The following is a 17,028-nucleotide window of genomic DNA, read 5'->3' as shown; positions in this document are numbered from 1 at the left end:
TATAAGGTAAGTTTTTCCATCGGTCTTTCTGCTGTCTTGCATTACTTGTGAGTAGTGATTAAATTATCTGGCAGGATCAAACCCGTTTTAACTAGGACCAACAATCTACTGTGCATAAAGTTTATGATGATTCTAATGGACAGTACAAAAGATCGGTACCCAGCTATCATATAACTAAACTGAACACTTTTGTAAATAGTTAAATTAGGGCGAAAGGACGGAAACTGTTTTGCAACACTTTGTGATTTCGAAGTAAACGGTCCGGGGCAGTTGGATACTAGTAGTAGGAACAAGTTTGAACACTTTGCTAGTGTTCACCTGATGAAACAAATGACAAAACTCCTTCAGCCATAATACCTTTTCAGTGCTTAGCTGTCATGTCACTCGAAAGTAGCATTAGAGCTGAGATACTCTCAAGCTACCTAAGTTTAGACAGGAGCAGTCGATGTTCTGAGCTCGGGTTTGGATCACGGACCATTCGGTCAATAATTTTGCACCTCAATCACGGATTTACTTTGGGCGTACTGACCAAATCGGAATCGCTATTAATCTTGTTTCCCATAAGCTTAGCAAACAGCGGAGGAACCTGAATTCAACGATTCAGCTAGAACATGAGTATGCATCATGTTTTTAAGGCTTCCAGATATTCAATAAGGATCACCAACACACGAAAATGAAGGCTCAAATATATCTTAGCGTTCAGTTCGATGATATTTCCTTCATTTTCGCGAGTTATCTTCCAATAGGGTTTCCTAGGCAAAAGTCAGATAAACCCACTGAGGATCGGCTGCATCCTTTTAGCCTAATGAGCTTAGGATTCTAATGAGTTTTTTTTCATTGCGCTGCGCTTAATTAGGTTGACTTATGATCATTTCACCTCATTCAGGTCTACTGGGCTATCCTCAGTGTACTATGTACTCCATGATATTGTCATTCCAAAAGAATAATAAAAACGTAGAAAAACGGGTGAGTTCGCGATCCCCAAAAGACGCGAGAATGTCTTCGTGAACGACGTAAAAACCAAAAGGAAATTATGTGGAGTTTGGAAGCGGTCATAAACAGCAGCGTTCCGCGAAAAGCAATTATATGGTCTAATCCATTAGGTGGTCCATTGCATTCAAGTTACATAACCATGTGGGTCCGACAGGTGCAGTCTGGATCCTAAAGCCCATGAAATGTCCTTTATCCATATTAATTTAAATTTGGCCACTCACCGTATTGTCCAACAGACAGCAGCTTACGTCAGCTGAGGCCATGACGATAACACAACTTCTATGGTTAAGCATCTATTTATTATTTGATAAACTGTTTATCCAACAGTTACCAGGATGTTACCAAGATGGTAATCGGATTACTGGTGGGGTTGATCCATAAAGTAATCTACCTTCACGACGGAATTATTCCTTACCAAGTCACAAGAGTTACAATTCGCAAACAGCAAGTGGGAACAACCGTTTTTCATCATTGTACTTACCGTAGGCTAGTCAATGCTTACAGCCTTGGTGCAACTGACCAGTTTTGATTGATTTATGGTAGAAATCAAAGTTGGATTTTATTTCGAAACACCCTAATTTTCTTTGGCCCTCAATGCTGCCACTCATTTGCAGAGAGGTCGCAGGAAATCAGTTTTAAACTAATGTATGCGAGACCTGTGAAACTCCAAGGTAACTCAGATCAGGGGCGAAGTCGTTAGCGTTCCCAGTCAAAGGTCCAAACTAAAGCCACTGATCTTCGTTGAGCAGAGGTATCACACTTCAAGTGTACAGTAATATATTTCATATTTAGTTAAGTGAGGCCTCCTTGAAAAGTCTTAGGAATGCACTTTGCTGTTCTCCGCAGTAAGGCAGAGCTCTATCCGAAGGCACAGAAACTAGATCTTCCCAGCTGGAGGCGAAGTTCACAGTTTTGAAGCTTTGGAGTTCAGATGACTTGTTTCATAAACAAGCTAACTCAGGTGCGTTTCGTGTACGCTAGCTGAATTTCTGCAAGACGCTTGGTTCGTATGTCAGGCGTCCAGAGTTATACTGATAGTGTCCCCGAATTAACCAACGACATTATGTCCAACAAATGCAGTCTTTATCTGAACGACGCCCATTGACCTGTTCACCGCAATTAGCTCATGACTCAGGGTCCAGGTTTCCTTCGTATCGTTCTCAAATATATTAGAACGCTTGCATTTGTTGCCTACTTATCCAGCTTCTCCTTCATTTACTGCTGGTGAAATTTCGCACGTTTTCTCTTGTGTTAGAACCTCGTGTCATAGGAGCAGGTGGCACGATCAATATTAGCTGCCACAAAAACAAGTCAAGAGTAACGATTAATTGAGAAGATGCTGCGCACTAGTCGTTATAGTACATTGATTAACTGGCATGTTGGAGCATGACTTGGAAACCATGAACACGGAAGGCTTCGTGTGTTACGAATATGTGCCACACATCTAAAATCTTTCCACACAGCCTGACAGGACGTTTAGAAATAAGCCTTGGTAGCCGTGGCCTTGTAAACCTCACATACGAACCCTTTGATCACCATAGATAATGATATCTTGATAGATTACTTCAAATAAAACTATTCCATCTCTTACTCTGCTTAGGATGAATCGGCTTAGAGGAATAAGCCCATAATATTCCGAAAGATTCTGTTGCATCCAACAGAACTATCCAGTACCAATACCTGCGTCTTATATAAAACACCAAAACTTTCGACAAAAACACTCATTTGCAAGTCAATTTGGTTTTCATGGAAGACTCAATTGAATCTCTCGTTTATTCTTCAAACGGATATGATGCACAAAGACCGCCTCATGTTCCAGTTGGTACTACATTCGAGATATCGCAGTACATTTTCATAAAGAAAACTACTCGTACGGTTGCTGAAAACTCTTCGACAGCACACGACCGGTTTCGCCCTTTTTGGCACTCATCAGGTAGGCACATTCCACGAGTTTCCGTAAATCTTATGTTCTACTTGAACCCAAATAGGACTGATTGCGACAAATTAACCCATTTCTCAATCAAAACACCAGAAACTTTCCGTCACGTCAACCCAACCAGCTTATTCACCGCCTTACGAGCGGCCGCCTGGTGTAAGAGAACTTGATAATTCCCGCAGAAAATGACACTTGGTTAAAACAGGCCGAATGAGAACATGGAGTATTTCGGGCTATTCTAAGGGCGACCGACTACCTTTAAATCACAAGTTTCGACTGTGAACAGATCAAGCCCAAAATTTCGCAGGAAATACTGGTGAGTTGGCACGGTAATATTAAGGTGATACTGAGTTTACTACCAAAAAAGCACATTCCACCGTTTATTTGATCACTACGGCTGTTGATGCTTCTCTTCTATTCTTACTGTGTACAGCGGGATTCTCGATTTTGTTGTTTCCATTTTGCACCTATACCACCTTTCTTGTTTTTGACCTGAAGGTAAACCGCTCTTTGAACTTGTCACAACACCTTTTGTTTAAATANTCACAACACCTTTAAATAAACACTTGGGTTTCTCTATCTTACGGTTATCTTGCCTTGAGTCAGCGTGAACTGTGGGATCCCGTTTGGAATTAGCAGTTCGATGTACAGAAGCCGGAGTAGTCCCATGATTTGAGGTTTGTTTAGCTTCATTATTTTATGATTATATTCATAGCCACGAATTTGTTGGTAAACCTCCGTTTAAACTACTTGAATTGTGGGGTTTTGCGCGTAACTCCGCGTAGCCAAAATGAGTACAGTTCGATGCTTCTATACGGATCTGGCCAACCTGGAGCAATACTCGTTACCTGATCTTTCGGTTTAAACAGCACTGATATTTGAAGCCATGGTAAAGTAGACAACACGCTCGACAGTTTACTGTAATCTATATCTCAAGGCAGACGAATAAGTTCTCATCATTGTCGAGCCGAGTTGTTTCCGGTTGAAAACCAGGTGCGTCTTTTCAAGATATTGTTTGGCCAAAGACTCTAGGGAGAGCTCTCTTGTTCACAGAGAGGCCACAGATTCCTTGCCAGAGACAACTTCTCGAGCAGAGTGAACTTATGAATTGTTTAACAACAAAAACGTAGAGCACTACAGGGTAGTCGAGTATGCATCCCCATGAATCAAAGACGAGCACAGCACACTTTGTGTGCGCCTTCTTCACGCTGCTGAACTCAATCAGCAATGATATTCTGCCACGAGGGCGAGTAGGTCAATTCCGAGCTTAGTTGGCTTGATGAGAGCATGCAGTAAATTCTTGCACTGTTTAAGACAATTTCAAGCTGTTCTGAAATAGTGTAACTGTTGTTCCCCAACTTTAAAGACGAATTTGTGATCTTTGACGAAAATAATCCGGGGCTCGAGTCTTTCGATCAAGATCTAACCAACTGCTGGTTCGTTTTCACAGAACTTGTTTACAATCGTCATGATGGCAGACCCTGTTATTCCTATTTCGGCCGTGTGCAGCTATGGTAGCCTGTTGCTAGGTCCTCACAGCAGAGCTCAGGTGAAACTATGGTCGATCTGCTGCAGTCACACTTGTCCACTTCAGCAGCTGGGGCTTGCACTGTTGAAGCACTAACGGTTTTGGATGCTGCAGTGTCGAAAGCAGGCCTTGATATCTATGTCCTTTTATCAGGCTAAATATAGCACGACACAGGCTATGACCTCAATGCACCTGAGGACAACTTCCACCCTCACTGGCATGACCTGCTTCGTCATGATCCAGCTAACGATACCATGGCACCAGTGGATGCGATTGTGCTATTAAGCCCTGTGAATGCGGACAGATGTCAGCTTAGTGACCTTCTTGGTGCAGGCAAAACTCGAAAAGACAGTGGAGATCGCCTCTCAAGCTTGTGCGCCGGTTGTTCCTCGCTGTTGTAAGCTTTAGCTACCGTCAACAATGTCACTGAACCTGGAATCTACGAACTATCGTCCAAGACCGAGCTGAGACCCATCTGAACTCGAACTACGTCATGAGCGATGACAACTTTGCTGTGTCTAGGCTGTGTCAACCAATTGCCAACGAGTCAGTTCAGTAAAGTACAGCCCAAGGGCTGGACAAGCAGAGACATGTTAATCTAGAGGGCCACTGTCCAGTCATTTAGTGCGTTCTGAGACCAAATTTTGTCAATACTTCAGCCGTACGAGTAGTCTGTCGACATTTTCGACCTTTGGCGACCTGTTTCAACTGATTCAAACCGCAATTTGAGCTGACCTACAACTACCACTCAAGGCCTAAAACTTCCACCTTGATGTGACGGTCGGGGTCGTGCGCTGTGACTGACTCGCTAGAACACTCGTTAGCACCTCGTTCCACAAGGTGTAACCATTCTTTGTATTTCAGAGGGAAGCAGTCAAACTCGGACCAGCGACACATTGTACTACTAGTAGTCGGATTACAAGAAGGTCTGGAGGTGAGGTCGTCCAATCCTCTGCGATGGGAGTATGAAGGCAGTAATTGCTTCCATCAGAGCGGCGGGTTCGTTCACATTTACGGAAGTAACGACGTTGTCTTCGCCCAGGAAGGGCAGGTTGAATAAGGTCAGCCCTAAAACCTGCAAGCTCCGATCATCCAAAGATAACTATGAGCACCAGTGAATTACTCAGTTCAGTTGAAAAATAATTAAACCTCCCCATGGGCTCAAAGCGGTTGCCAACGAATCTGCTGTACGCGGCAGCATCAGTAGTAAGAGATCCATGCCTTAATCTCCACGGCCTTGGGTTAGGCCAGCCCCCTGCAGCTTAGCCGGTCGGACTATTGGCTCATCGGCTTCGATCAAGGTTCCCCAAAAATGACCCACTACCTATGTCTTCTGGATCAGATTTTCGAGTCAAAGCTAGGAACAGAGCCCTCAAACCAAACTCTAAATCCTCCTGCTGTCTTGTAAGTCGGACTTTTGAGTCAAAGGACCGAGGTGAGGTACCTAAGTGAAACCCTCCTTCTTGGCCTCAGTAACCTGGAAGTATAATCTGGGCACACAGTTCATCTCCCATCGATGTCGCCACCGAACTCGTTATCGCCAGTCAGGTGAACGTCCCTGGATCATTCACCAATATGTCTAATGAAAACCTTGTTGAATCCTTTCTACATAGGGGCTTTCGACGTCCGTGCTCTATGTCAAACTGGCGTACGGGCAATGCACTCCGAGACCTTATACCCCCTTAAATTTGATGTATGTTATGTCTCTGAAGCACATATACAAGACCCTAGCGTAGTCGGGAAACTCCAAACGCCAAGGATGAACTCACCGTTTTTCGCATTCTACTCTACGTGTGTCCGGTGATTTAGAATTGACGACCCGTAGAAAATGTGGTTTCAGAATTGCACTGAGTTGCCCCAGAGCTGAACACGTTATACTAGATTAGATTTCAGTGAATAGTTATCTTTGCGGCATTATCCAGCTCGACCAGGCTCAGCGCCACTCAACAAATAAACCAGTGCTTCTAAGTAGTGCCTGCACACTCCCCAACGGGCTGCAGTTCTGACGCTGAGAAGGATACTTTCTATCCAGACTTATCCATCCGGATTCGTCAGGCATGAAGCAACCGTTATTTCATCCTTGTGGGCGAAATGAGTGGAGTAAAAATGGTCTTCAGAGCTCCTTGGAACCACATCTCGACAGTCGATTATAATTGGAAGCCTGCAGTGCAAACAACAGAGAGTGGAGCCTCTAGTTGTTTGCCTACCGTCAGAGGTTTCAAATGAGCACAAACTTTTGGCATAAACCCTTGCAGCACATAAACTAGCGACCACCAAGTGCAAATCAATCGTGGACTCAAATACATCACTTGGCCATCAGCTACCGATGGAGAGTCACAATTCAAAACTTCCGCTCTTTCTGGGGCCCACAACTTGATTCCGATCACGTCTGACAGCTGCTTTTCCCTCAGACCCCTGCAAGTCAGCAAGAAGCATAACAATCCACAATCTTTGAAGACCGATTATAGTACAGAGGTATCGATTTCAGCTAACTCAACTTCTCTCCACAGTAAAGCGGCACTGTTCTGGTAGCGAGAACGTGGTTGAGGTATGAGATTCAATGCTGTCTGTTCAATTCCTCCAGTATGATCAAACGACTGCTGGATATCCTCTACAGACTTATCCGGGCTTATTCGTCAGGCATGAAGCAACCGTTATTTCATCCTTGTGGGCGAAATGAGTGGAGTAAAAATGGTCTTCAGAGCTCCTTGGAACCACATCTCGACAGTCGATTATAATTGGAAGCCTGCAGTGCAAACAACAGAGAGTGGAGCCTCTAGTTGTTTGCCTACCGTCAGAGGTTTCAAATGAGCACAAACTTTTGGCATAAACCCTTGCAGCACATAAACTAGCGACCACCAAGTGCAAATCAATCGTGGACTCAAATACATCACTTGGCCATCAGCTACCGATGGAGAGTCACAATTCAAAACTTCCGCTCTTTCTGGGGCCCACAACTTGATTCCGATCACGTCTGACAGCTGCTTTTCCCTCAGACCCCTGCAAGTCAGCAAGAAGCATAACAATCCACAATCTTTGAAGACCGATTATAGTACAGAGGTATCGATTTCAGCTAACTCAACTTCTCTCCACAGTAAAGCGGCACTGTTCTGGTAGCGAGAACGTGGTTGAGGTATGAGATTCAATGCTGTCTGTTCAATTCCTCCAGTATGATCAAACGACTGCTGGATATCCTCTAGATCTCTAGTCCCCATGATGCCAGTAAATCCACACCTGTGTAATGGTGGATACTACTGCTGAAGCATGCGAGTAATGTTTTTTGTAACTCCGCTTTGCGCCTATTAAAAAGCGGGATTTATTACGGACTTTGTGTAATTGCTTTGCAGTGTTCGTTTACAATTGAGTGGTAGTCAATGAATAACCGGGAAATTTCAGCAACACGCGTTCAAGAAGACGGATATTCAGTTTTTTATAAACAAGATGCATATGAGAGTTTTGCTTTTCTGTCAAATAGTCTGTAACTGTTCAGTTGATGTGTTCTAATAAATAACTCCGCAGCAAAGGCTTTCTTATTTTCACCAGCAGGTAAAGAGTACAATGGCTACCCAAATCCCCAGTATGTTAAATAGTTAACAGCCTGTCAAAAGACCGATAGGTCTGATGGACAATCAAAGCTCAGGGAATCTAGGAGACTCTTGTCACCAAAAACAGCTGTGCCCTGTACCAATTAATTCGACTAACCGGCCAAATCAAGTCAACTGTCAGTTAAAAAGTGGGCGGGAAACACAGCTCATTATTCGTTTCACAGAATCGCTGATTGGAGGAACAATTCGAATGAAAGTTGCTTGGAATATAAGTCCTGCTGGTCAGTCAGAAAAATAAACTGGGTTATGGAACATATCCTACAAAATGTGAGAAGGCACCAGGACGGAATGATCTGCATCAGCTCCCGTTAAAGAAGGTGGAAAACCTCCAGCCAACCACCTGATAGACATTATTGATGCTGCATAGAAGGAAGAAAAATTGCCCATAGAGTGAGGGACATCGACAATCATCCGAATTTTCAAGGCCACAGCAGATTTCCTAAACCTGCATCACCCGTGGGGCAAACGTGACATAAGCTTATCTGTCAGAGGTGGATTTTATGATGCACCAGTGCACTTCATTTTGTTATATGGCCGTTGCGAGCTGAGGATATTGGAAAGCTTTCAGTGTTTGACCATTGTTCTCCTCGGAACATCGTTCACATCTCTGCTGGAGTATATCGAATTGCTTTCATGGGAAATAACTTGTCCGAACACTCCTTCGATAGGCAGTGCACTCCGTATGCTAGTTGACCTACCTCTACGGGGAGCTCTTACCACATAACCGCTCGGAGGGTAGAAATGAGAAAGGAGAGAGCAAGCAATGACGCGACGTGAATTATGAAAGCTTTCATTAGTTGTTGTGCTGATCCTCAAGGTCTCCTTGAATGAAAACCCTGAGATGGGGCATATCAATGGTCAGTAACGTTGACAGCCATATCTCAGTAGTTCGTTCAAAGGAATGCGTGTATCCAAGCGGCCGCCCTCGAATTATAGCTTCTCCTCCCGATGACCCTATGAAAATTCTAGTGATAATCATATGTTCAAGCATCAATTATGTCGGCTAGCATCTCAATTACGTAGTTATCTCTTCTATCCCCTCATATCACCGGCAAACGAATCAGGGCAGTTTACAGCTGATGATGATGTGCTCAGGGATTTAGAGACAGAAAAACAGAAACTTCACGGGGTAAACAGGCCAAACAGACAGGAGGGACATAGTTCACTGATAAAAGTCAATCCTTTCACTGCAGTCGGTCATTGAAGGCCAGGCGTAAGTAAGAATACCTGGGGCCATTTCGAGAAGCCGATTACAAGTAGATCATCGGGTGGAATGTTCCCAGTTTCAGTTTAATCGCCGCAACAGATACCAGAAGCTGTGGAGGGAATGACTGACTTATCTCAAAAATTCCCTGATAATACAACTACCCAAAGCAGTTGGGTCTCGAAAGAGTGGAAAATCTCCTGGCAAATAGGAAATAGTTTTGAAACTCTCCAAGAATCGCAGCAGCAACCCACCTACCTGGTCATCTGAGTCCTCAACAAATATCTGGATGGGAGAATGTGCCTGTGTTCCCCGACTCAGATCATCAGTAGACTCTAGCTTCAAGGAGCAGACGGATGAAGCAACAGGGTTATAAGTCCAGTACCGATCATGTCGGATATCCCTGCAGGTATCGCCGGTGGATGTGTATTCACTCAAACTGATGCGCCGCAAAGGGCAAGCCAGTTTCCGCAGCGATTGCGATTTTGTCGATCAGAAATTCACATTCAGATAGGCAGTAAAATAACACTGGTGTTATTGATTGATGGATTCCCTCTACGGGACTGGGTTCCGACAGACAGAATACCGCACTAATTCGGTAACAACCCGAAGAAAGAACAGAGAAAGAACATCCGTTTATGTTTGGGACTATTGTCGTTTTCATCGGTCTGATCTATTCACATCACGAAAGAATGTTGACTATGGTAACCTCTGGTAGATTGGAGCCTTCCTCGGGAAACTTAACAGTTTATGTTGATGACTAAATCTGGTCATAAGATAGTCCTTAAGCAGCGCAGTCAGTTCTGAATAAGCACTCTAGGGAAGTAATTCGTTTCGGTTTCTCGTTGTCATCATCTGGGTATAATGCAATTGAACCAACCTGACTTTCAGTCATGCCATTTTGGCGCCATGCCGGAATAATAATCCTAGACTAATCTACCAAACTCTGGAATCAACTATCTTCCACAGTATATCAGAATCACAATACTAGTCCCCATCGTAAAAGCGAAAGACGCGTTGTCTAGTTTCCGCTATTTCCGATAACGACAATTTCTTCACGGTAACGTTTATGGGTCTGGAAACTGTTTGCCTCATGTGGAGTTTTGGCAACGACTGTCTTCATTGTGCCATTAGTATCTATGAAGTGCGTCAAGCTTTCAAAACAAGCACCTTACGCGCGAGTAGGACTTCGTGTCCTGTGTGGCAGCAAAGAAACAACTTCACCATTTTACTTCTCCGTCCATTAGACCGCATCGTGGGAGGGAGGCAGCAAGTTCTACCAAGGACTAGGATCGTCGTGAAGACCGACCATAAACGTGAAGGAAACACATGAAGATATCAGCTTCGCTTGAGTGACTTCGGTTTCCACAATGAACGACTGCTTATGTCCAGATATGTTGACGAGCCAAACTCAGTGGGGACTATCTAAATAAGGATGCCTACAGCGATCGACGCTGTAAAACGACTGACTAAAATGAACTTACGATTAACTCTGCGAATCTTTTTCAAAAATGATTATTCTTTTCGGAAGAAGTTTGAAAAACAATCAGGAAATTAGTTACTGAGCAATGTTTCGCTTTCGATACGAAAGGTTCTTCAGGCAAAGTGGCTAGATAATATTTTGGTCAAGATTTAAAGCGGAAGTATAACCAATCGGCTAACTCTTGCTAAATTGGCGTTAAGCTTAAACTAGTGGATTTTGTTTGTTATGGTGTCAGCAAGTGAATTAGTGCCGACCTAAGGATCCAGATCTCCTGGTTCGTTTCCCGTGAAGATCCCTCTTGGATATCTTTTACAGTTTTTGTATCTCTGTGTTAGTGAACTGGGTGCTATGATCGTTGTGTAACCGCAAGGGATTCCTTCGCGGTTCCAAACCCTCTCTGCAAATGATTCCGTGTGTACTGCTAGCACACCATACGCTCACGAGCTCTACGCCCTCGATTATATTCACATAATGATGATTCCCGCCGCCTCGACCTCAGCCACATAGGTGTGAATCGAAGTCGTCACAGTCTTCAGGTTTCACTATTTTCTAGACCTACTCTACTCTATGTCCTGTGTCTGACGCACAACCCGGTATCCGTGAGTCTTTAACCATCGACTGGCATTCGTTTGCACACATCCTGACTGTATTCTTATTACGTCTGTGTGTTAATCTCGATCACCAATGTGTGTGAATACAAACTGTACACAGAGGTCGCCAGACCTTGGGCCACCCTGTACAACCAATTGTGTTTGTTTATCAAATTCTCATTATCAGCACATGATGAACGTATTTGCAACCTCATGACCGCTATACAAAAGAAAACCCAAAAAGTTTCCCAGGTAAAACCAGAAAACCTGATCACATGTGGGCAATAAATACACCTATCAAGTGACTGGAAAACTGTGTGAGTTTCCATCGATTTTCGGTGAGCAAGCAGAATGATTTACAGAGAACGGATGTGCACTGCACAAAGACAGCGATCGGCAAAATTGGATGCGAAATTTTTAATTGTAGCGGCGCCTGGTCTCACAAGCCTCCACCAAGGAGAAACCAGTGTTCCGGGATTCGCCAAGGGAAGCATATAGACTGAGTTAAATAGAACACAAGATTCACGGGATCCAAACGTTGTATTTGCTTTCGTCGGCCGAAAGAATTCACTTGCTACACAAAAAGGTGGATGATTGTTTTACGTCTGCGGTTAGCAACATCACACAAATCACAACCGATAGATTCAGCTGGGTTCCAGGTGAGTCTCTCGCAAAACCGAATTTGTTTGCAAATGAGTGTATTTCGCTACAATTCACTTAGTTTGTTTCTTGCTGTTCTATTCATAATGATCAAAGGGTCGAAATGGTTTCAATTTTTTAAAGCGGATGTTCTTTTTTCCATTTCACAAGCATTCATAATGGTCGAACGTGCCATTCGAATGAAGGTTGTGCAGTCAGGAAACGAGTCATGGAACAAAAGATTTCTACTTGTGAATCCTTCCAACTCATTTCGTGTGGGCGCCCCTAAGATTTGTCAAGAAAATATCGGCAATCAACTTGTGGGCAACTCAATTTGAGGATCTATAAAGTAGACCTTATTTATTATGCGGCTGTCAGGTCCTAGGATAAAACTAGCTGCAGTAAAGTATGCTGTGGATTTCATTACTTGGCGCGCTAGGATCAAGAACATTGTGGTGGGCTCGAAACTCCCTGGAAATTCGCGATTACGATCCTCAAACGTACACTACTTCTCGATACATCGGCATAGACTTGCTTCACTTACAGGAGAAAATCTCAATTGAAAATTACCGAATCTCTTACACCAGCACGAGCAGACATGTGCGTTATCCTGTTTGTAACAAGGACTACTTTAGGCTGCTTGAAAGCTCTACTGACTGATATTGGATCTGACTGTGATGAACTGTTAATTTGGCTGGTTCTTCGACGGTAGCGTTAACTCGTGGTCGTTTATCGAAGGATTTATGCCCACTCAATCAACTATCAATCTAAACTCAGTGCTTCTTCTCAAGAGTTATCCATTTCACCAAGTTGGAAACCACTTTTCAAGTTCTCATTTGGCGTTGTCCAAGACAACGGTACCCCAGCCTCCATATATCCTGCTTGGGTCGCACAGAAACTAAGCAACTAGAGATCACTTGTCTTATATGGTATGAATGGTTCTGCTCATCAACATCGTCGTAACAACTGTGAAAAACGGACTTGAAAGCACCCTGAAATTAAGGACGAGTAACCTGGACTAACCAATACTACTCTCACTCCACTAAAACTAACGTCTCTTCATTAGTTATTACCATAATTTGGCTCGAACCGTGACGACCTGTTCTAACAGAATAAAGCAATTTTCAAAAATTCACCCACCATCCACATTACCCACAAAAAACGTGCACCTTCACTTACCCAGCCCATAGGCGACAAGATCGGTCGCTTTGAGACATCGTCGTAAGCTGGTTTTGAGCAAACCCTCAACATCCGCACTCAGTGCTTTTTTCCGAACCACCCCAACACGGACAGTATCCAAGTAGTTCTCACAACACGCCAAACATGACTGTTTTGACCTTCCCGATGATTCTGACATTATTCCACGACGCGGGTGTTGCGATTAGCGCAGTGCGCTCACTGCGCCCGAAAGATGAGTCCAACGTACCCCTTGTCGTGTGATCAGATCAACAGCTGTCACGACAGCGCTCTATGCCATTTATGTTATCGCTGGTATTGACTTCCCGTGCATATCGTCTTGTAGCCTTAGCCGGACACGACCCAATCACGGAGTTGGTGCATCATCCTTTCGTGATTGGACCATGAACGTCGCAAAAGCTATTGGTTGATTGGAGAACGAGGTAATCATGTCGAGAACAGGGCAGCGCTGCAGAAGAAATCAGGGTGTGTTCATTGATTAAGAGTATGCAGGTGGTCTCATACTGTTGAAAAATCAATGGCCCACTGGTTTAGCAGAAGTCGATGAAACAATCATGCTCTAGCTTGCGGATTTGAAGCCCTATACGCGACAGTTAGGTCATATCAGCCGTGCTTCTTGATTCTATTGCCTCATTGAGATAAAATCAAATATCTTTCGAAACTACATAAACTAAACAATGCTAAAGTTGCTGAAGAATATTCAAACGTTTGAATATAACGCGAACCACAAAGAAACCAACAGCGTGTACCAGAATGCATGGAATTCACGGTAAGACTGCAGTACGTCTCAAATGACAAACATCTTGAAGCCGGAATCATGCGTTCTTGACACAGACGCTTGTTGCAGACGCTCACACACAAAACGATGGTCTGAGGAAAAGTAACTTCGACGCTACAGGCTGTGTTTTTCAATTTGCTACCACACTAATTCCGAGGCATTCCTCAACCAATTGTGCCCACACACCCTCAAATTCTCATGCACGGCACAACGCTGTCGATTCCAGTTGACCCATGACCGATGTTAAGTCTAGGCTTTTTCAGTGCCGCAGTTTACGATATTATTCGAATCAATCGAGTGTCTCACATCTGTGAGCTAAACCAATCGGGACGTTTGCTAACAGAATAGGAACAGCAGTCTACAAGACAGCCCGCTAGATGACGCTTCCAGCATACCACAAGCCCCTGCACCAGATTAGCAGTATGCCTATGCCGACTTTGATTAAATCAGTTACCCATAGAAGCACAGCCTGTACCAATTCAATATGAAACACTTGACGATTGACGTCAGGCAGCTAAGCAAGTATGCAAGTGACAAATTGAATAATTAATCAATTGATTAATAAATTAAGTGATTAAGTAAGCAAACAAACAACTAAATAAGTCGATGTGCTGAAACACCTCCTCGTGGTGCCGACTGGGCGAGCAAAGAGTTCAGCAACTCCGAACAGGGTGAACCAACCTATTTGATTTCAACGTCCTGGTTACTTTCGACAATGTGCAACCAGTACACAGGAGATGCTCATGGGTCTCACCTGTGAAGACTGTGGTAATTGCTGCAAACCGAAAGCTGGCTTGGTATCCCATTTTTGAGTTCACTTCCATGAAAGTGCTGGCACAAGCGTTGTCACCTTATTGACCTGCACTGATTGTTCCTGCCTTTTTCCGACGAAGATTGGCCTGAGTTCATACTGCTTGCACGTACACCCTACCCAGCATAATTCACATGAGTTTGATTGAGTGGGGAATTCCGGTGTCCGCTGGTCCCAACAAGGGTCACAATCAGCCTTGCGCCCAACTAACAATCTGTATCCGTCTTTTGACACACAAACCGCAGTTCGTAAGATTGGAGCAATATTTTCCCGGTCAATTGGCTATCAGCATCAAAACCAGGTTAAGTCTGCTTAACTGACAAGCTCACCTGGACGAGTCGTCTTCTAATGGCTCTGACCAAACCGTCTGTCAAACAGTTGCCGATTCGTCAGAACCCTAAGACAATATAGCGTCTGGTTCAAATCTAACCGTGGAATCCCCTTCTGACAGTTCTCTCGCCACAGTTGACCTTCTGGCTTTTGCTAGAGGGTTGCAGTCTGGCATCACAATACTGGACCAGGTCCACTTCTACGCCTTCAAGACATAGTCAGCTAGCCCATCTTGTGCCCGCCAGCCAAAAGCGGACCTTGTGGTATCTCACCATCCAGAGCCTATATCGTCAGGGACGGAAAGACGCAGTGTGTGCTTTGCTCGATGGGTTGTAAAAGGATCTTTAAAAGTGTAACAGTGGTCTGCCTTTGGACTCTGAGCACTATTGGAAACAGGTGCTTCCTGCTCCAAAACACGTGGATAGCTGACCAAGTCGCCCAGTGCTACCATCCGTTTGGGGTTCGACCACGTGAGAAAGTCGATCGTACGGTCCATTTGATGGGCAGTTTATCCGCAGGACTGGAGGACCTCACGCCCAGGATTTTTTGCCGGTTCAATGCTAACGCCCTCACTGGGTATTTCAAGTTTGTGTCGTGCCCGTATTACTCTTATTCCAAAGGTCCCGAATTTGACTTAACTGTACAAACTGACACCGATCGTCATGTCATCTACCTTTGCTCAATGCATTCATAATGGGCTTGTTGATCTATGAAGCCTCAGAGTGTAACTGCCTTTAATCCGGTTTGCACTTCTAAACCGAAACAGTTGTTGTGAAGTTTTATCTCCGTTACACGTTCTGCTCCGTCACTCTTCAGTGACTGCTCCCAACCTCAGCTTGGCGTTTGTTTATATCTCGTAAGTGTTAGTCTCATTTTTATGGCACATGTATCACATATCTGTCAAGGCGTTTGGAGCACCACCACAACTAATTCGATAAATCGCACTGTCCTATTAGAAGACTGTAGCAGTGTTGCCCATTCACGAGGTTGACTGCCACAGAGGTGAGAGGCAGGGAGATCCCCCGCTATTGTTCATCGTGGCAATGAACGAGGTTCTTGGATAGTCATTGACAAAACTAGGATACCATTCCCATGACACCTTGATGAATGGCTTCGCCTTCACTGACAACTGGGCCCTGTGTGCAGAATGTCACACTCACCCTAACAAGAAGCTAGAAGCTGCTGTGGTCGAGTTGGAATGAGCTGGTAGACGGTCAACGCCCGAAAGACGAAAGCAATGGTGATTTGTGGGCACAGGGTCTCTGTCAAATTTTTCGCTTCGCTGAGGAACTCATCGGTCCTCCTTGTCCCCTTTACTTTCATGGAACATGGAGTTTGCAACCACTGACAGCAGTTGCTGAAACTGCTTGATCATTAGACTCGTGCCCCGCTCAAGCCGCAATAAAGAATGGAGATCACAAGGAATTACCTGACACCCAAGCTGACTTATTCGATTGTGCTGAACAAAATCCACCGAAACAAGCCTAAAAGACTGAACACTTACATCAGACAATTTATTCATGACTAGCTACGTCTACCGAAGGACACCCCAATCAACTAGAATCACGCCAGTAGACAACATGATGGACTTAGTATCCCAAGCCTGAACTCAACCATCCCGATGCAACGGAAATCGCACTTGAAAAAGTTTCTGTTTACTCAGTGCTGGGTACTACGTAATACGGTCAATGATTCCGCATTCGGCAAGGTTGTTCGGGACCTCAGCCTTCTAACCTGAGTCCAAGGTACATGAGTAAACACCCAGGAATAGCTGGTGGCTGGCGATATTCTGCACATCAGTGTTGACAATCGTGGTCAACGGGAGTTGGTCGCTTCGCCCCTGTCGAATGGATTGGTTGTGTTTCCAGGACAAGTTTTTTTTCAGATATTTATCTGCGGTATGCAGCTCCAGTGCGATCTGCTTAAGACGAGAC

At 44.3% G+C, this 17,028-nt stretch overlaps 1 protein-coding gene across 1 annotated transcript in view; it reads right to left on the bottom strand.

Annotated features, from left to right (window-relative positions):
* The window catches only part of T265_06357 (hypothetical protein), a gene marked incomplete at both ends in the record, with an annotated part of 44,197 nt that extends 30,723 nt beyond the window's left edge, over nt 1-13,474 (bottom strand). Inside the window, one exon of the mRNA XM_009171598.1 lies at nt 13,158-13,474. Coding sequence (XP_009169862.1) covers nt 13,158-13,335 — 178 coding nt within the window. The remainder of the gene's footprint in view (nt 1-13,157) is intronic.
* Between the last annotated feature and the right edge of the window lie 3,554 nt (nt 13,475-17,028).

This window comes from Opisthorchis viverrini (assembly GCF_000715545.1).
Source record: "Opisthorchis viverrini unplaced genomic scaffold opera_v5_126, whole genome shotgun sequence".
In the NCBI taxonomy this organism is placed as follows: domain Eukaryota; kingdom Metazoa; phylum Platyhelminthes; class Trematoda; order Opisthorchiida; family Opisthorchiidae; genus Opisthorchis; species Opisthorchis viverrini.
The sequence above is the reverse complement of the archived record's forward strand: the minus strand, read 5'-3'. Positions and strand labels throughout refer to the sequence as shown.